The 21,117-nt window shown below is 49.5% G+C and overlaps 1 protein-coding gene across 2 annotated transcripts in view; it reads left to right on the top strand.

The window, feature by feature from the left end:
* The window catches only part of LOC140399096 (pappalysin-1-like), a 457,633-nt gene that overhangs the window by 220,465 nt on the left and 216,051 nt on the right, over positions 1-21,117 (top strand). For both annotated transcript variants that reach the window (XM_072488243.1, XM_072488242.1), the window contains exon 14: positions 4,361-4,529. In XM_072488243.1, coding sequence (XP_072344344.1) covers positions 4,361-4,529 — 169 coding nt within the window. The remainder of the gene's footprint in view (positions 1-4,360; positions 4,530-21,117) is intronic.

The following is a 21,117-nucleotide window of genomic DNA, read 5'->3' as shown; positions in this document are numbered from 1 at the left end:
CCCCAGAATACTGAAGGAGGCTGGAGAGGAAATTGCTGAGGCCTTGACAGAAATCTTTGGATCCTCACTGTCTTCAGGTGATGTCCCGGAGGACTGGAGAATAGCCAATGTTGTTTCTTTGTTTAAGAAGGAGAGCAACGATAATCCAGGGAACTACAGGCCGGTGAGCCTTACGTCAGTGCTAGGGAAATTAATGGAGAGAATTCTTCAAGAAAGGACCTACTCCCATTTGGAAGCAAATGGACGTATTAGCGAGAGGCAGCATGGTTTTGTGAAGGGGGGGTCGTGTCTCACTAACTTGATAAAGTTTGTCGAGGAGGTCACAAAGATGATTAATGCAGGTAGGGCAGTGGATGTTGTCTATATGGACTTCAGTAAGGCCTTTGACAAGGTCCCTCATGGCAGACTGTACAAAAGGTGAAGTCACACGGGATCAGGGGTGAGCTGGCAAGGTGGATACAGAACTGGCTAGGTTATAGAAGGCAGAGAGTAGCAATGGAAGGGTGCTTTTCTAATTGGAGGGCTGTGACTCGTGGTGTTCCGCATTGATCAGTGCTGGGATCTTCGCTGTTTGTAGTACATCTCAATGATTTGGAGGAAAATGTAACTGGTCTGATTAGTAAGTTTGCAGACGACACAAAGGTTGGTGGAATTGTGGATAGCGATGAGAACTGTCCGAGGATACAGCAGGATTTAGATCATTTGGAGACTTGGGCGGAGAGATGGCAGATGGAGTTTAATGTGGACAAATGTGAGTTAATGCATTTTGGAAGGTCTAATGCAGGTAGGGAATATACAATGAATGGTAAACCTTCAAGAGTATTGACAGTCAGAGAGATATAGACGTACAGGTCCACAGGTCACTGAAAGGGGCAACACAGGTGGAGAAGGTAGTCAAGAAGGCATACGGCATGCTTGCCTTCATTGGCCTGGGCATTGAGTATAAAAATTGGCAAGTCATGTTGCAGCTGTATAGAACCTTATTTAGGCCACACTTGGAGTATCGTGTTCAATTCTGGTCGCCACACTACGAGAAGGATGTGCCGGCTCTTGAGAGAGTGCAGAAGAGATTTACCAGGATGTTGCCTGGTATGGAGGGCGTTAACTATGAGGAGAGGTTGAAGAAACTCAGTTTGTTCTCACTAGAACAACAGAGGTTGAGGGGCGACCTGATCGAGGTCTACAAAATTATGAGGGGCATAGACAGAGTGGATAGTCAGAGGCTTTTTCCCAGGGTAGCGGGGTCAATTACTAGGGGGCATAGGTTTATGGTGCGAGGGGCAGAGTTTAGAGGAGATGTACGAGGCAAGTTTTTTTACACAGAGGGTAGTGGGTGCCTGGAATTCGCTGCCGGAGGAGGTGGTGGAAGGAGGGATGATAGTGACCTTTCAGGGGCATCTTGACAAATACATGAATAGGATGGGAATAGAGGGATACGGACCCCAGAAGTGCAGAAGATTTTAGTTTAGACGGGCAGCATAGTCGGCACAGGCTTGGAGGGCCGAAGGGCCTGTTCCTGTGCTGTACTTTTCTTTGTTTTTTATTTAGTGTCTTGTAACTGGAACAAATTAAAATGGGAAGCTCACAGACTATTCAAAAAAAGAGTAATTATGGTCACAGGTTTAATCCCCAGACTTCTTGTAGTTAAACAGGAGTACAATATTGACTTGAGCAGACCAGGTTAGGGAGAAAACTTCAACTGTGTTCCTGCTCCCCAGAGAGTCTTGCTCTAATATGTGTCTCTTTACTGCAATGCAGTTTCTATATTACTCTTTGGTAATATATCCTTACTCTTTGCTTTGTAATGCAGAATGGTCTGATAGTGTGATACTGAAGAAACCACCAATCTTTAACTTAAAGTAAAACTGATTTATTTAATAATGATTGATTAATATTGAGTTTGCACACTCCACAGAACTGTAACTAGTAATCAAGTAATCTATATTAAAGTAATGATTAATTTAAACTACACGTGCTGATTCTATCTAATATTAACTATGCTGTGATTGATCTCTCTCACACTCTACTGTCTACCATCTCCTGTTAGAAGTACCCAAGATCCTCTGAGTTTTCACATTTATAGTGGGAACTACTGGTGCCCTCCAGTAGTTATGATACCCTGAGATGTAATAATTAACCCTTTACTTGTTTACATATATATACCATTGCAGCAGTGATTTAAAGTCTCAAACAGTGGGGTCGATTTTAAATGTTCATGCCAGGAGGGAAAGAAATTAAGGAGACAATGGAAAGGCAAATTGTGCCTACCCAACTGTCACTTGTTTCTTGCCCAGTGTGAAGTCAAAATCTACCCCAATATTTGTGAATCATTTCAATCTGCGCCGAGTTGGATCACGCTAAGTCACCAATCCCTCACTGAGGTGGGCATCCATGTTTGGATGGAACCCTATTCCCTAATAACAGTTCGTCTGAGCACAGCTCCCCAAAAGGACTATTGGATCGGGGAATTTACACTCGAGTTTTCCACCGTGGTATATTGCTTCGATACCAGTAATTTCAGAACCAGAAACCCGACATGTAACTTGGTAAAGTTGGGAGGTTCTTCTGCAGTATCATTGTATAGCACCATGCACAGTTGTGTGTTCATTGGATTGAATTGGATTTGTTTATTGTCACGTGTACCGATGTACAGTGAAAAGTATTTTTCTGCGAGCACCTCAACAGGTCATTAAGTACATGAAAAGAAAATAGCAAAATTGTTAAAAATCAATAGCTGGGTCAAATAGAAAGAGATTCTCAGCTGTTTATTGATGTTTGAGTTTTAATATGATTAATCGATACCAGTGCTTCTTGCTTTTGTCCTCAAATGGGGGCGCTTGGGGGCATAATGGTAACATCACTAAACTGGTAAACCAGATAGTTAGATAAATGGGTTCAAATCCCACCATTACAGCTGAATTCATTTAAATGCAGTTAATTCAAAAATCTGGAATATAAATCTAGTCTCAGTATTGTTGACCATGACAACTATCATTGACTGTCATAAACCAATCTGGTTCATCAATATCCTTTAGGGAAAGGTGGCAAGGTGGTGCAGTGGTTAGCACTGCTGCCTCACAGTGCCGAGGATGCAGGTTCGATCCCGGCCCCAGGTTACTGTCTGTGTGGAGTTTGCACGTTCTGTTTGCACAACCCAAAGATGTGCAGGGTAGGTGAATTGGCTACACTTAATTGGAAAAAAAATGAATTGGATACTTAAATTTTTTTTTAAAAAATCCTTTAGGGAAGGAAATCTGCCGCCCTTAAATGATCTGGCCTACCTATGACTCCAGACCGACAGCAATGTGGTTGACTCTTAACTGACTTTGAAATGGCAGTGTGGTGGCACAGTAGCTAGTATTGCTGCCTACAGGGCTGAGGATCTGGGAACGAGACCGGCGCTGGGTCACTGTCTGTGTGGTGTTTGCACATTCTTCCCGTATCTGCATGGGTTTCACCCCCACAACCCAAAGATGCTCAGGTTAGGTGGATTGGCCACACTAAATTGCCCCTTAATTGGAAACAAAAATAATTGGGTACTCTAAATTTAAAAAAAATCTGCCTTTGAAATGGTCCAGCAAGCGATTCAGTTCAAGGACAGTTCGGGATGGGCAACATCACATGAAAGAATAAAAGAAAACTGACAACAACTGTCCTCAATCACTGAAACCTATGACACACATCTCTTTACAGCTTGTAAGATATCTTACTTTATACTATGCTTAACTGTTATAAAAAGATGCTTTTATTTACATTATTTGGAAGCTTTCTGACTGCTAAGGTCACTTTTGAAATTTTGAATTAAAGGGCTGACACTTCTTGAGCCCAACACAGACGAGTAGTGAAGGCAGGGGGTAGAAATCAAACCATGTTTCTAGGTCAGAATTCTTGACAACTGGAGGTCTTGTGGCACAGTGGGTAGTGTCCCTGCCTTTGAGGCAGAAACTCCGGGTTCGAGTTCCACCCCAGGACTTGATGGCCAAGGAAGGTGCGTTCATAACGTGGTCAAACAGGTGGAGTGCGTCATCCTGCAAATCCTTCCCAACAGGTCAACGGTTGGCGGTAAGAGTGGGAGAGACACCTGGCCAGCCATGCTTAATATGGCGTGGTGCCCCTCAAGCTATAGGCCCCTGGCGACAAACTAGCAACCTATTCCACAAATTACTAGCTATGGAAACAGACGAAAGTCTGCTTTAGCGCAACACCGAGTGCAGGAGGAGAATTGGAATACTTGCCGACCAAACCAACAGCAAGGTGTCTACATTAGGTTTCTTAACAAAAATTGAGGAAAAGCAAGATCATTTTGCCATTTGAATATTACAATCCAGCATTTGCATTATTTATTTCCTTCCTCCCTCAGTTGCGTCCACTACTCTTGTGAAGCCACCGACTGTCAGGCACTCACCCTTAAAAACGCAGTGCTGAACTGCACGGGGACTGGACGCTACAATGGGGATCAATGCACCGTGTTCTGTCAGCAAGGCTATGTGCTTCACCAGCGAAGAGACGAAGACACCTCCAAACGTCAGGTCAGTTTGTGCTCCCAATACCTCCGAGTTGGCCAGGAACAAAGAATATTGTTTTTTTCCAGTCATTTCTTAAAAATAGGTTTTGCAAAAAATGTCAGCACTTTGGCACTAGCCATGCTTCATCTTGCATATCTTTAGAATATACCAAAGCAATCACATTGGCAGCAGCAGCAGACAGAGAGCACCAAAGTTGGCATTAAAATTCCCAAATATACACCACTGTTTCTGGCTGTTGGCCGTTGAGTAGAGGATTATAGCTCCAGGATGCAGTAAAACGCTGTAAGTTATGTCAAAGCTGTTGTTTGTTGGCTTAGAGTACATATCTAAAACTTCACTGTTTGGTTTTGAAAATGGAAGTTGGCTGGGATTAGTCCAGCCATAACAACAACTAATGAACATTGTCTCTTTTCTCTGTTGCTTCTCCAGTGATGTCATTCCACTCCAGTCACATGTCTAGCAATCTAAAGCTCCGTTGCTTTTCCAATACAGTTTCCACCAGTGTTTGTGGTCGGTGCTAATGCTTTCATAAAAATACTTCAAGTAGTTTGGACAGTACCACTTTTGAGAAATGGTGTAAAATGCCACAGATACACGGCACAATGAGATGTCCGATAGGGATCCGAGGAAGATTCAACTAGTCTTTTTTTTGGGGGGGGCGGAAATAAGGCAGGATATAAAATTACATTTCCTAACATGCCTTGCACATGTTCACATTGGAGGCAATGATATAAAATTGACTGTAAATGAAAAAATTAAGAAGCTCCTAAATTCACAAACTTTCCAGCCGTGCACACCAGCGGGATTTTCCAATCCTGCCGACAGTGCACAGGGGCGAGGGTGTATTCAATGGGAAACCTATTAACGACGGCGGGACCAGAAGATCCCACTGCTAGCCGAAGGCGGGCCACCTTCCGCCACCGTTAAACATGCGGCGAGCGGGTTGCGGTGTAAATCCCACCCACGTCTTAGAAAGTACCGGTTAGGCAGAACTAGAGTCTATTATTTCTACCAGGTCTAATCAATTGACCAGTTGATCACTTTTCGTCCACAAGTCGGAGAGCATTCAACTCGTCTAAAGAGAAAACGCATAATTATAGGAGAAAAGAATACTCGTAATTAAAGTTAATCCTTTTAAAATCTAAGGATCTTGACTGTCTGTTGGAGGGGAGGTTTGCAGGGCACTTTTTCTTATCCTTTCTTGGCTCCGGGTTTTTTTCTCTTCTCTCCCAGGAGATTTTTCACTGTTGGGGGTGAGTTTAAGAGGTTGGGAACCAGGGGATGGGGTAGCTGTAGCTCAGAAGTGTTTAGCTTTGATAGCCAAGCATATGAAACAGGTTGGATGGAACAGTTGTGGTGTTTTCCTCCATACTTTGTGTGTTTGTATGCAAGAATTTCTTGCACGAGGCAACTTGTTTCTAAATTATGACTTAAATACATATCGAGCTGGAATATTCATGTATATAATATACTCTATATATATCACTCCTGGATCCCTGTTTAAATCAGCACACAGCTTTTCTAATTTGGCATATTCCATAAAGCTGAGTTTGAGCTGGCAGCTGCGAGCTGACTAAACAAGCAATACAGGTTCTTGTTTTTTGTTCCTCTGTATTGTTCTTTGAATCCGTATGGTTTACTGATGTACTGCCCCATTCATTTTGCTGCAATACTCGCAATTTATACAAGATGGCAAATTGTTCCAAAATTTTACATCCAAATAGCATGTGCGAGAAAAAAAAGTCCCGATATTAAAACATCACAAAAACCCAGAGAGATAGAACTGCTTTATAAACTTGGTCTCGATTTAATGCCCAAAAACAGAGTCCCGTTTTGGGCGGGGATAGCGGAGAAAAACCCCGCTATCACCAGGACTCTCTTTTTAACCTCAGCGCGGAACAACCCCCCCCCCCCCCCCCGCCATCCCCCCCAAACGGAGACCGCACATACACCCCCAAAACCCCAACTTAACTCACAGAGGATCTTTGAGTTCCCCCTCACCCACCTCTTAAGGACAGGGCACCCCCGGGCCCAATCCCATGCATGGGCAACCTGCCATGTGGGCACCTTGGCACTGCCAGCCTGACAGTGCCCCTTCCAACTTGACAGTGCCAGCCGGGCATCTTGGCAGTGCTAAGGTGTCCGGTTGACAGCAGGAGTGCCGTGGTGCCACCCCGCCCAGAGCCCGACCACAGCCCGATGGCCTGGGAGACCCCCGGAGGTGCCTTTTTGCCTGGTCCACATTTCTTTTGACCAGTGCTAAAGGGCGCCTTGGCGATGTCTCCCAGGTATGGGTGCTCATTCCCATGCCTTGGGAGAATCGGACACTGGCGTATTTAAATGAGCAATATAGCTCACTTAATGGCTCATTTAAATATGTCAATCCGAATCTTGCCCAGCGATGGTGAGATGCAGATCACGATGTATCTCACGCGAGGCATTCCGAGCGCTGCAAATCACACGAGAGGCCTCTCACAAAATCCAACGGCCATTCGATCAGTTCATTCGATCACACCCATAGAGTCATAGAGTATTCACAGTATGGAAGGAGGTCCTTCAGTCCATCAATTCCATGCCGGCCATACATAAGTCCGATTTTCCAGCACTTGGTCCGTAGCCTTGTATGCTATGGTATTTCAAGTGATCATCTAAATGCTTCTTAAATTTTGTGAGGGTTCCCGCCTCTACCACCCTTTCAGGCAGTGAGTTCCAGATTCCCACCACCATCTGGGTGATAAGGGGTGGAATTCTCCGCGGCCCCCCCCGGCGATTCTCCCCGCGCGATGGTCCGCGTGCCCGCCGAGTTTGGCCGAGTACTGCCGGCGTCGTTCTCGTGTGGTCCGACCCAGCGGGACCTCGGCGTTCATGCTGCGGAGGGCGGCCTGGTGGGGGGCCTGCACGGCGGCCTGGCCAGCGATCGGGGCCTACCGATTGGCGGGCGGGCTTATCCCGGTGGGGGCTTATGTTCCTCCACGCCGGGCCCCTGTAGGCCTCCGCCATGTTGTGTCGGGGCCAGCACGGAGAAGGCAACCCATGCGCATGCGTGAACTCGTGCCGGCCGTGGCGCGCATGCACGAACTTGCGCCGGATGTGCTCACACACGTGTCGGCAGCTGGAGCAGCGTGAGGCGCTCCAGTGCCGTGCTGGCCCCCTGTGCGGCGCAGGATCGCTGATCCTAGGGGCCAGGTGACGCCGGCGTAAAATGGCATCAACACTTAGGATCGGAGAATCCCGTCCAAGGTTTTTCCTTAAATACCCTCTAAACCCCCTGCCCCTTACCTTTAATCTATGTCCCCGAGTTATTGACCCCTCCGCTAAGGGGAAAAGTTCCTTTCTGTCCACCCTAATTCTGCCCCTCATAATTTTATACACCTCAGTAAGGTCCACCCGCCTCAACCTTCTCTGTTCCAAGGAAAGCAACCCCAGGGTGCAGTCTCTCTTGATAGCTGCAACACTCAAGCCGAGGCAACTTCCTGGTGAATCTCCTCTGCACCCTATCTAGTGCAATGACTTCCTTCCTAAAGTATAGCAACCAGAATTGTACACAGTATTCCAGCTGTGGTCTAATTAGTTTTTTATCCAGTTCCATCATAACATCTCTGCTGTTATATTCTATGCCTAGGCCAATAAAGGCAAGTATTCCATATGCCTTCTGAACCACCTTGTATCTACATTTATTGCTGTCTTCAGGGTTAGAGGGACATGCACACCAAGGTCCCTCTGATCCTCTTTACTTTGGAGGGTGCTACCGTTCATTGTATGTTCCCTTGTTAGTCCTCTCAAAATGCATCACCTCACACTTTTCAGGATTACATTCATTTGCCACTGTTCTGCCCATCTATCCAGCCCTTCTACATCATCCTTTAATATAAGGCTTTTCATCTCACTATTTACCACACAGGAACAGGAGCAGACCATTCAGCCCCTGCAGCCTGTTCGGCCATTTAATGAGATCACGGCTGATCTGTGGCCTAACTCCATGGCCTTGGGCCCATATCCCTTAATATCTTTGCTTAACACAAATTTATTTCAGATTAAAAATTACCAACTGTCCTAGCTTCAACTACTGTTTGCAGGAGAGAGTTCCAAACTTCCATCACCCATTGTGTGTAGAAGTGCTTCCTAACATCTCTCCTAAACGGTGTAGCCCCAATTTTTAGACTATGTCCCCTGGTTTTAGAATCTCCAACCAGTGGAAATAGTTTATCTTTATCTGCCCTGTCTTTCCCTATTAATACCTTGAATACCTCAATCAGATTACCCCTTAACCTTCTAAATTCTCGGACAAACAGGCCTAATTTTTGTAATCTCTCCTCGTAATTTTACCCCCGTAGTCCAGGCATCATTTTTGTAAACCTACTTTGCAATCCCTCAAGGCCAAAACTCAGGTGTGGTGCCCAGAACTGCTCACAGTGTTCCAAGTGAGATCTAACTAAGGTTTTGTACAGCTGCAGCATAACCCCTGTGACTTTATACTCCAGTCCTCTAGATATAAAGGCTAGCATTCCATTTGACTTTTTTATTATTTTCTGCATTTGTTTGTGGCATTTTAAGGATCTATGCACCTGAACCCCCAAATCTCTTTGGACATTCACTCTACCTAACCTCTTTCCATTTAGAAAGTATTCTGCTCTTTTTTGGTCCAAAATGGATAACCTCACACTTACATTGAATTCCATCTGCCACAATTTTCCCCATTCACCTCTTAAGGCAGGGCACCCCCGGGCCCAATCCCTGGCATGAGCAACCTGCCATGCAGCCTGCCCCTTCCAACTTGACAATGCCAGTTGGACACCCTGGCAGTGCCAGGATGGCACTTCCAGGTTCATGGGTGGCACTGCCAATGTGCCATTGGTAGTGCTAAGGTGCCTGGGTGGCAGCAGCAGTGCCATGGTGCCACCCTCGTCTGTAAATATCCCCTTGCTTGCATTTTTATGCTATCATCTATGCCACTTAACTTTGTATCATCAGCAAATTTGGATGTATGAATTTCTATGCCATCATCCAAGTCATTAATGGATAATGTGAATAATTGAGGCCCCAACACAGATCCCTGTTGTGCACCACTAGTCATGAATTTTTGTATCCTCTGCAAACTTACTGATCATACCTCCTACATTCATGTCTAGATCATTAATCTGCACTACAAAAACAAGGGACCCAGCACCAATCCTTGCCACCACTGGACACAGGCTTCCAGTCACAAAAGCAATCTTCGACCATTACTATCTGCCTCCTGCGACTAAGCCAATTTTGGATCCACTTTGCCAAATCCCATGGGTTCTTACCTTCTTGACCAGTGTCACATGCGAGACCTTGTAAAAAGCCTCAATGAAGTCCATGTGGATGACATCAACTGCACTACCCCCATCTACACACCTAGTCACCTCCTTGAAAAATTATTGGCCAGGTCAAAGCTCTTCTTCTTTGAAATAGTACCTCGGAACCTTTTATGCCCATCCAAGCAGACAAATGGGGCCTCAGTCCAATGTATCACCTGAAAGGTAGCACATCAGACAGTGCAATCCTCCCACAGTACCGAACTGCACATACTTGTCTCCATGCTTTCGACTGTTGGGGGAAAGAATAAAAGAAAAATCGAACTGGTTTTAAAAACAAAATCATGATCACTCCCCTCACAGAAAAGGCGGTGTCCATTTTCATCATGTGTTGGCTGAGCTTTTCTGCATGTCAAGCAACCTCCCATTGTGCACTGTCTGGACTCACACACAAACGATAACTACTTAGGTGAGGCGCCAGAGCATTGCCAACGCCCAAGGAACCATACCCGGCATGGGAGCAGAATATATGGAAGAAAATTGTAAGATTAATGTCCATTAATTTTTTAAAAAAGAGTCCAGAACCGGAGCTGAATGCTGAGGCATTGAATTTTCTGTTGCGATACGTCTCCAGGAATAACGACAGCAAGTAACAATAAGCAGGAGATGCCTCCGCTGTAGCATTAACAGAGAAAACAATCTTGGTTACTATCAATTAAAGTTAATATATTCAAAGGCTTCAAAAGCCTCGAGGGGAGGGAAAATATGAATTGGTGATTCCCAGAAGACATTAGCATTCAGGGTCAACCAGCCATTTCATGTCCAACTGCAGCTAATTAAGACAAATGTTTTGGTGTAGGCCTCAGTTTCCCCACAGGGGACTTTTCTGGATTTCGAACTGAGCATGTGCAGGTTACGCGTGTGTGAATGTTGCCTTCACAATCCACTGGGCTTCTTTATTACAAAAACAGATTGAGTTAAGCAATGCATTTGAAGGAAAAATTCACTGACCTATAACAGATTTTCTGTGCAACCTCTCGAGCGTGGTTCTTGTATTTGCAATCTTAATTTTTCATTAAAAAAAAGATAAATTCCAGCGCCGGCTATAAACCTAGCCAGACTACACTTCCTGATGTTGCAGAAGGATAAATTTGATTCAGAGCAAGTAAGAGATTGGTTTCAACTGAACGAATTCATATGAGTCAAATGCCTTAACCACGGCAATTAGCATCAATTCTCATTTACAAAGGAAAATCAGTACAAGGAGACACCCGGATACAGTGGTTGTTTGGAACTGGTGGTACCATGTTTGATACTCAGGCAGCCACCCCCTTCCCCCTCCCCCTCCCCCCACCCCCCCTCCCCCCTCACACACACACACACGTTCACGCACCCCCATCAGGTCTCCAATACCAACATCACTTCTTTCCCAAGTGCTGTACACTTTTCCTCTTTATGAGGCCTTCATACACTCCCTCCCTCCCAGCCAAGATAACAGGATTGACAGCTCACCCGATCACATTCATCTTCCTCCACCCAGTCATCCCAGTAAGGACTTAGAATCATAGAATTCCGACAGTGCAGAAGGAGGCCATTCAGTCCATTGTGTCTGCACCGACCCTCTGAAACAGCGGCCTAACTAGGCCCGCTTCCCCGCCCTCTCCCCGCAACCCCACTAACCTGCACATCTTCGAACACTAAGGGCCAATTTTATCAGCATGGCCAATCCACCTAACCTGCACATCTTTGGACTGTGGGAGGAAACCGGAGCACCCGGAGGAAACCTACGCAGACACAAGAGGAAGGTGCAAACTCCACACAAAAAGACACCCAAGGGCAGAATTGAACCTGGGTCCCTGGCGTTGTGAGGCAGTTGTGCTAACCACTGTGCCATCGTGCCACCCCACTTGACAACTTAGTTGGTCCTTAAACCTTCATCAGATGACTTCCGCCAGATTGGAAATCAGGGGTCCAATTAGTGTTATCAGGAGCACACTGTAAAGGTAAAATTTCACAATCTTCCAAGGGAATCCTAGCTTCTGGGTTTTGCCTGACTTTCGGACCACTCTTGCTCCTTGCAGATCAGCAGGTAAGTAACTCACAGGTCAGCATTCAGTGAAAAGGTACTTCATCACAGGCACGATCCTCCCTTCACACATTTACTGGTCAGGTTACTTGTCCATGTTTGAGATTATTAATGTCCAACAGCATTACCAATCAGATAGATGTGGCCATTGTTTGACGCCCAAAGTAACAATTCACCAATTCAAAAAAAAACCATTTCAAAACAAAGATTTGTAAAATGTGTCTATTTCGTTTATATTATTGTTCTGACAAACTTGTGCAAACTGTCAGAAAGGAATGACACATCTTTAAATCATTGACTGTGACATTGCTTTTGTTGGCTGTGGCAGTAAGTGTTTTTTTAAACTGTAATTTCTTTTCACAATTTGAACTATTTTACAAACCAAAAAGCCTTAATTTAATCTGAGTACTTTAGTTTCTAGGTCACTCTTTATACACTGCCAAGCTCTTAAGTAGGTTATTTGTTCTTGAAGGTGTACTGCTTTTAGAGAAACATCTGACAGACATTTGCAATAATACAACAGCAAAATCACATGAAACACTGAATCACATCACTTGCACATAATATCCTAGAAATAAGACTGTCTCCTTAAAGTGCAACCGACTGTCTCTTTAAAGTTGTGATGTGAGATTATGATATACATGAAGCAAAAATTAGAACAAAGGCCGGGATTCTCCGATCCCGCGGACAAGTTCTGACGCCGCCGTCAAAAGCGGCACGAGCCACTCTGGCGTCAACGGGCCTCCAGGCCCAGGTGTCCACCCCTTCCTAGGGGGATAGTACAGCACCAGGGTGGTGTCTGCTGCTCTGGCGCTCGAAAGCTGGCGGGCCACGGCCGCCGCAAGTCCGCGCAAGTGCATCACGGCCAGTGCGATTCCCCGCCTGCACGTGGATTCCCGTCTCTGCGTCGGCCCCAGGCCCCCGGACAATATGGCGAAGCCCTACAGGGGCCCGCCGCGGAGGAACCTTGGACCCCCACGGAACTAGTCCGCCCGCCGATTGGTAGGCCCCAATCGCGGGCCAAGCCATCTTGGATCCTCCCCCCCCCCCCCCCACCCACCCCCACCAGGACGGCCCCCGCAGGCAGAACTCCGAGGTCCCGCCGGGTAGGACCATACGTAACCCATGCCGGCAGGATTCGGCCAAACTCGGCTGGCACTCAGCCCGTCGAGACCCGGAGAATCACCAGGGATGGGCCGCTTTCAACGGCCCCCGACCGGCACAGCGGCGATCCAGCGGGCACCCGAGAATCGGCGCCGGAGAATCGACTGGCCAGCGTCGGAGCGGTGTGGCGTAATTCTCGCGCCCCCCCCCCCCCCCCCACCCCCATCGATTCTCCAACCCGGCACGGGATCGGAGAATCCCAGCCAAAATCTCAACTTTCATATTGTAGAATCAATTGGATCGGCAAAAAAAGTCAATATACATAATGGGTGCAATTTAACGGAAACATTTCAGTGCCATTTTGTGCTTGATTGGCAGACTGTTTCTCGATGGCCCGTTGGCGAGATCGCAGCAGTATTTAAAGGCACTTATTGCCGGAAATAAACCCTCACGCACTTCTCATCATTCCTGGCAGTTTCACTGTCTGATTCGCCAGACCTGCGCCTTAACGTCTCGCTGTTAACAAGGGGGATCTGCTTTTATACCTTCATCACCCATTCTAGTCAACTCACAAGCACAGCAGAGCGCAGACCTGCTCCTTGCTTTGGCCATGGGAGGCAGTGGCAGCGGCTGTCAGTACGGTCAGCATGACGAGGAGGACCGCCGTCCAATGTTGGAAGATGACCACCGACTTACACCTCTCTCTACTGGCCGCCCCTCAAATTCGGAACTCCAGTCCCCCACAAATCACTGGTTGACACCCTCCCCACATCCGATCATGCTTGTTACTCAGCACTCCCTGGCACCCATCAGCACAACCCCTTCATGTCTCGTTGTGGTGCCCATGCACGCCACCTGCCATAGATGCCCCTGATCCACCAGGTATGTGGCTCACAATGCCTTCTCAGTGTCCCCGCAGGACAATATCGGCCATAATAAGCTGGAAAAGGCCAAGGCGGGGGGTGGGAGGAGTGGGGGGGGTGGTCAGAGTCCCAGAGATACGAGCCCGCATCCCCTATGAGGCATTGGCCCTGGAGATCGCGGGATTGACCAAGGAGAGAGCAGTCACCAACAGCAAGCTTTGCCTGCGCTGAGGATCCACCATCCCTTCACCCAGATGACCTGTCTCAAGTGAGTTGTTCATGTCAGACCTTCCCTCACACTGACCACATGTCCATTTGCTCACAGGGTCTCCATCTGATGGGGCCGGGCTATCTGGAGTCATTCCACCCCCACCTCCCAAGAGACCACCTCAGAGGAGAGCTCCGAGGATACCACCACCGAGGCATCACAACTATCACCCCCACCTTCCATCAGCGCAGGGACAAACACCTCGGTGGGTGACATTAGGCTTCTGGGGCACGATCTGGTGAGCACCACACAGTTGCTGATGCACATCAGGTGGAGGCAGGAACATCTGAGGGAGCCGGCAGTCAGAGGTCTGCTGAATCCCAGGACCTAGATGAATCCCAGTCCAATTCCGAGCTTCTGAACCAAGATATTCCAGAGCTGATGCACATGCTAGGACATGGCCACAAGATTCAGATGGAGATGACATTTTTTTTAATTAAAAAAAAAATTAAAATTTAGAGTACCCAATTATTTTTTTTCCGATTAAGGGGCAATTTAGTGTGGCCAACCCACCTCCCTGCACATTTTTGGGTTGTGGGGGCGAAACCCACGCAAACACAGGGAGAATGTGCAAACTCCACACGGACAGTGACCCAGAGCCGGGATCGAACCTGGGACCTCGGCGCTGTGAGGCAGCAGGGCTAACCCACTGCGCCACCGTGCTGCCCCAGATGGAGATGACATTGACATTCCAATGAGTGCATAGCCAATTAGAGGCGTTCCAAAGGTTACAGGTGAAGCCAGAATTAACCTCACAGCGTGTTATCATCAGCCTGCTGCCTTGTATATTGACCCGCTGACATAGCTGACACAGGGACATCACCCTGAGGTGATGTTACACAGACCCTGGCAGGGTGGAACAGGGTAATCGGGGTGAGAGATGGTGAGAGGGACCCATGTTGAACATTCAGGGAGTGGAAGCCCTTCCTGTTAATGAAGGGCAATCCCTGATGTCCCTGGGCGTGTAGGGTGACATGCGTGCCATCTATTACCCCCCTCGACCTGGGGCATCCTGGCAATGGTGGAGAATACTGCAGCCTAGGCACTTTGGCGGGCTTGGTCCAGCTCAAAGTTGATATAATCAACTGCCCAGGCATACAGGGCATCCGTTACCTCCCAGATGCACTTGTGGGCTGTAGCTTGTGATATGCGGTACAAATCCCTGCTGGAGCCCTGGAATTAACTGACGCCATGGAGGTTCAGGGCTGCAGTGACCTTAATGGCCATCGGGAATGGGTCCCCCCCCTTTTCCACAGGGTGCCAAGTCCATGAGGACATGGCACAGTTGCCACACTGTCTCCTGCGTCACATGCTGTCCATCAACTAGTGGGCTGGTTTAGCACAGTGGGCTAAACAGAACGATGCAGAACAAGGCAGCAGCACGGGTTCAATTCCTGTACCGGCCTCCCCGAACAGGCGCCGGAATGTGGCGACTAGGGGCTTTTCACAGTAACTTCATTGAAGCCTTCCTGTGACGATAAGCGATTATTATTATTATTATTTAACTACTTAAAATACCAACAACACCTGCACACCTTGCCCGTCGTTGGGGTCCCCCTCTGGGTTCCTTCTCGACCTGATGGGCAATCAGATCTTCACGGTGTGGCACCCTGCAAATGGTGCCCTCCAACCAGCGTCGACCCTGCTACCTTCTCCGGCGGCCGGCTTCCTGGGCTGTGGCAGCACTGCAAGGTCAGTGAAACCACCTGAGGCAGCGAAACCATCATCCATTTTGGTCTCTGTAAGGAATTGAGAAGGAGAGAGACTGACAATCAGTTGGAGCTTCCACCTCGGGACCCTCAAATCCCCCATGCTGCCCCCACCCTAATATGTCCTGCCTTCTCTCAGAGTGCCGTCCAGCGAGCCAATTGTGCTGGAAAACCTCACACTGCACACTCATCCGCAACCACTGCAGGATCCCCTAGACCCGAGACTCCTGCCTGGAATGTTAGGGAGATGGTGCTCAAGTGCCCTCTCCTGATCCACACACGCACCCTTTGGTCACGAGGATATCCCCAGTGCTGAAGACCAGCTCTTGAGTGTTTAATAGCAGGCTGCTGTCTCTATGGTGCTGAGACTTCTAGAGGTCAGGCAAAGTATTCAGGCTTCAAGGTTTGATTGAAATGCAATGCAATAATCATCGTCTGAGACATGCTATGTGTATCCACGAGAAGCAACTTGAGAATATTTTTTTTAAAATATATTTATTAAAGTTTTTAACACAATTTTTCTCCCTTACAAACAATAGCCCCCCCCCTCCCCCCCCCCGTAACAAAAAAAAAAGAAACGAGAAATCGCGCGGAGCAAGATATATACATGGCAAAATAGTATATTTACATAGCTTTGTACACTGGCTCTCTCTCGTACGTGCCAGTTTCTCCGACTCTTCATGGTATCTCTTGCTCATCCAACCCCCAGACGGCTCCCCCCCCCCCCCCGCCCCCCCCTCCCAGGTTGCTGCTGCTGCTGACCGACCTTCCTCTAACGCTCCACGAGATAGTCTAGGAACGGTTGCCACCGCCTGTAGAACCCCTGCGTAGACCCTCTCAAGGCGAACTTGATCCTCTCCAACTTTATGAACCCAGCCATATCGTTTATCCAGGCCTCCACGCTGGGGGGCTTCGCCTCCTTCCACATTAGCACGATCCTTCGCCAGGCTACTAGGGACGCAAAGGCCAGAATACCGGCCTCTTTCGCCTCCTGCACTCCCGGTTCATCCACTACTCCGAATATTGCTAGCCCCCAGCTTGGCTTGACCCGGACTTTCACAACTGAGATATTGCTCCCGCCACTCCTCTCAAGAACCCCTCCAGTGCCGGGCATGACCAAAACATATGGACATGGTTCGGCGGGCTCCCTGAGCACCTTCCACATCTGTCCTCTACCCCAAAGAACCTGCTCAACCTCGCCCCCGTCAAGTGAGCTCTGTGAACCACCTTAAATTGTATCAGGCTGAGCCTGGCACACGAGGAGGAGGAATTAACCCCACCCAGGGCATCAGCCCACAGACTTTCCTCGATCTCCTCCCCCAGCTCCTCCTCCCATTTACCCTTCAACTCTTCTACCAGCGCTTCCCCCTCTTCTTTCATCTCCTGGTGTATTGCCGACACCTTGCCCTCCCCGACCCATGCACCCGAGATCACCCTGTCTTGAATTTCTTGTGCCGAGAGCAACGGGAATATCCTCACCTGTCGCCTCACAAAGCCCTCACCTGCATATATCTAAAGGCATTTCCCGGGGGTTACTCAAACCTCTCCTCCAGTGCCCCTAGGCTCGCAAACGTTCCGTCAATGAACAGGTCCCCCATTCTTCTGATCCCCGCCCGATGCCAGCTCTGGAACCCCCCGTCCATCTTCCCCGGGACAAACCGATGGTTACCCCTGATCAGGGACCACACCGATGCTCCCATTGCACCCCTGTGCCGTCTCCACTGGCCCCAGATCCTTAGTTGCCGCCACCACCGGGCTCGTGGTATACTTTGTCGGCGAGAGCCCCCAGGCTCGTTCCTTTACAGGACGCCATCTCCATCCTCTTCCATGAAAACTCCTCTCCCTCCATAACCCACTTGCGGATCATCGACACAGGTTTGGCAGCGCCAACCCTCCTCGGTCCCTACTGCGTTCCAGGAACCCTCTCCTTACCCTCGGGGTCTTATTCGCCCACACAAACCCCATAATACTCCTGCCTACTCTCTTAAAAAAGGCCTTAGTGATCACGATGGGAAGGCACTGAAACACAAACAAAAACCTCGGAAGGACCACCATTTTGACCGATTGCACTCTACCCGCCAGCGATAGCGGTAGCATGTCCCATCTTTTAAAATCCTCCTCCATTTGCCTCCACCAACCTCGTCAGATTCAGTTTATGTAGGGCCCCCCCAACTCCTGGCTATCTGGATCCCCAGATACCGAAAGCTCCCCTCCGCCCTCCTCAGCAGTAGGTCTCCTATCCCTCTTTCTTGGTCCCCCGCCTGTAATACAAAGAGCTCACTCTTCCCTACATTGAGCTTATAGCCCAAACACTCCCCAAACTCCCTTAGAGTCTGCATGACCTCCACCATCCCCTCCATTGGATCCGCCACGTACAGCAACAGGTCATCCGCATATAGTGACACCCGATGCTCTTCTCCCCCTCGGTCCACCCCCCTCCATTTATTAGACTCCCTCAATGACATGGCCAATGGTTCAATCGCCAATGCGAACAACAGGGGGGACAGGGGGCACCCCAGCCTCGTCCCTCGGTACAGTCGAAAGTACTCCGACCTCCGCCGGTTCGTCACTACACTCGCCACTGGGGCTCTGTAAAGGAGCTTAACCCAACTGATAAACCCTCCCCTGAACCCAAACCTACGCAGCATCTCCCAGAGGTACTCCCACTCTACTCGGTCAAAGGCCTTCTCCGCGTCCATAGCTGCCACTATCTCCGCTTCTCCCTCCACCGATGGCATCATTATCACGTTTAAGAGCCGCCGCACATTGGTGTTTAGCTGCCTACCCTTTACAAATCCTGTCTGGTCCTCATGAATCACCCCCGGGGACACAGTCCTCGATCCTCGTGGCCAGCACTTTTGCCAGCAACTTTGCATCCACATTAAGGAGCGAGAGCGGCCTGTACGATCCACATTGCAGTGGGTCCTTGTCCCGCTTTAGGATCAAAGAAATTGTCGCTTCCGACATTGTCGGAGGTAGGATCCCCTCCTCTCTTGCCTCATTAAAGGTCCTCACTAGTAGCGGGGCCAACAGGCCTACGTACTTCCTGTAGAACTCCACCGGGAACCCATCCGGTCCCGGGGCCTTCCCCGCCTGCATGCTCCCCAAACCCTTGCTCAGCTCCTCCAACCCAATCGGTGCCCCCAGACCAGCCACCTCTTGCTCCTCCACCCTCGGGAATCTCAGTTGGTCTAGGAATCGTCTCATACCCTCTTCCCCCGCTGGGGGCTGAGATCTGTACAGCTCTTCATAGAAGGCCTTAAATACCTCGTTTATTTTCGTCGCACTCCGAACCGTGGCTCCCCTTCCAGCTTTGACTCCCCCTATTTCCCTCGCTGCCATCCTTTTACGGAGCTGGTGTGCCAGCATCTGACTAGCCTTTTCCCCATACTCATAGGTCGCCCCTGCGCTTTCCTCCACTGTGTCTCCGCCTTCCCTGTGGTCAACATGTCAAACTCCGTCTGGAGCCGTCGTCTTTCCCCAAGTAATCTTTCCTCCGGGGCCTCTGCGTATCTCCTGTCCACTCTCAAAATCTCCCCCACTAACCTCTCTCTTTCCATGCCCTCTGTCTTCGCCAGCAGTCCCACATCCAGCCGCCACAGCGGGCGTTGGTCCCTCTCCTCTCCCAGCTCCAGTTCCACCCAGTACGGGGCATGGTCCGAAATGGCTATGGCCGAATACTCCACCCTCGGGATGAGCGCCCTGCCCAGAACAAAAAATCTATCCGGGAGTAGGCTTTGTGTACATGGGAAAAGAAAGAAAATTCCCTGGCCTGCGGCCTTGCAAACCGCCATGGGTCCACTCCCCCCCATCTGATCCATAAACCCCCTAAGTACCTTGGCTGCCGCCGGCCTCTTTCCAGTCCTTGATTTGGAGCGGTCCAGTGCTGGATCCAACACTGTATTGAAGTCCCCTCCCATTATCAGGCCTCCTTTCTCCAGGTCCGGAATGCGCCCCAACATGCGCTTCATGAATCCTGCATCATACCAGTTCGGGGCGTATACGTTTACCAACACCACCCATGTCCCTTGCAGCCTACCGCTCACCATTACATATCGCCCTCCATTGTCCACCTCAATAGTCTTGGCCTCAAATGACACCTGCTTTCCCACTAATATTGCCACCCCTCTATTCTTCGCGTCCAGTCCCGAGTGGAATACCTGTCCTACCCATCCCTTTCTTAACCTGACCTGGTCCGCCACCTTCAGGTGAGTCTCTTGGAGCATGACCACGTCCGCCTTCAGTCCCTTTAAGTGCGCGAACACTCAAGCCCTCTTCACCGGCCCATTCAGTCCCCTCACGTTCCACGTTATCAGCCGGATTGGAGGGGCTCTCACCGCCCCCCCCTCCTGCCAACTAGCCATCTCCTTTTCTGGGCCAGTCCCGTGTCCACGCCTCCCTCACCCTCCAGTCCCCCAGACGGGGGACCCCTGTCCCGACCACCTCTTCTATGTCCCATTCCCTTTCGGCCAGTGCAGCAGCAACCCTTTCCCCCCCCCCCCCCTTCCCTCCTCCCCGCTAGACCCCTGTCTAGCTTTTTTGCTCCCCCCATGTCACTCCCGTAAGTCAGCTGACTCCTGCTGATTCCGGCTACTCCCGCTATCCCATTGCCCTCCCCGTGTGGGAGTTCCCCCTCTCACCTTTCTTCCCGCACGCGGGAAAAACAAAAAACCCCGCGCTTTCCAAAGCCCGCTCCGCCCCCTCTGGCGCAGCTCCTGTTGCGGCCTTGTCTCTCTCCCTCAGCCCATGTAACATTTCCTGCGCGTGATTGTGATTGACCCCCTATATACAACAACCATCACACATCAAACCTCAAATATCCCCCCCACCCTCACAAACCCTCAGTTTGAGTCCAACTTTTCGGCTTGTATAAATGTCCACGCCTCTTCAGGCGTTTCAAAGTAGTAGTATTGGCCCTTGTATGTGACCCACAGTCGCGCTGGCTGCAGCATTCCGAATTTCACTTCTTTCCGGTGCAACACCGCTTTGGCCCGGTTGAAACCCGCTCTCCGCTTTGCAACCTCCGTGCTCCAGTCCGGGTATATTCGGATCTCTGCATTGTCCCACTTACTGCTCCGCTCCTTTTTGGCCCATTTCAGGACCCACTCTCTGTCCGTGAACCGGTGGAACCTCACCACCATTGCCCTTGGTGGCTCATTTGCCCGGGGCCTCCTCGCCAGCACCCGGTGTGCCCCGTCCAACTCCAGCGGCCTCGAAAGTGCCTCCTTTCCCATCATCGCCCCGAGCATCATGCTCGCGTCTGCCCCGGCATCGGCCCCCTC

Source organism: Scyliorhinus torazame, chromosome 22 (assembly GCF_047496885.1).
Source record: "Scyliorhinus torazame isolate Kashiwa2021f chromosome 22, sScyTor2.1, whole genome shotgun sequence".
Classification (NCBI taxonomy): domain Eukaryota; kingdom Metazoa; phylum Chordata; class Chondrichthyes; order Carcharhiniformes; family Scyliorhinidae; genus Scyliorhinus; species Scyliorhinus torazame.
The sequence above is the reverse complement of the archived record's forward strand: the minus strand, read 5'-3'. Positions and strand labels throughout refer to the sequence as shown.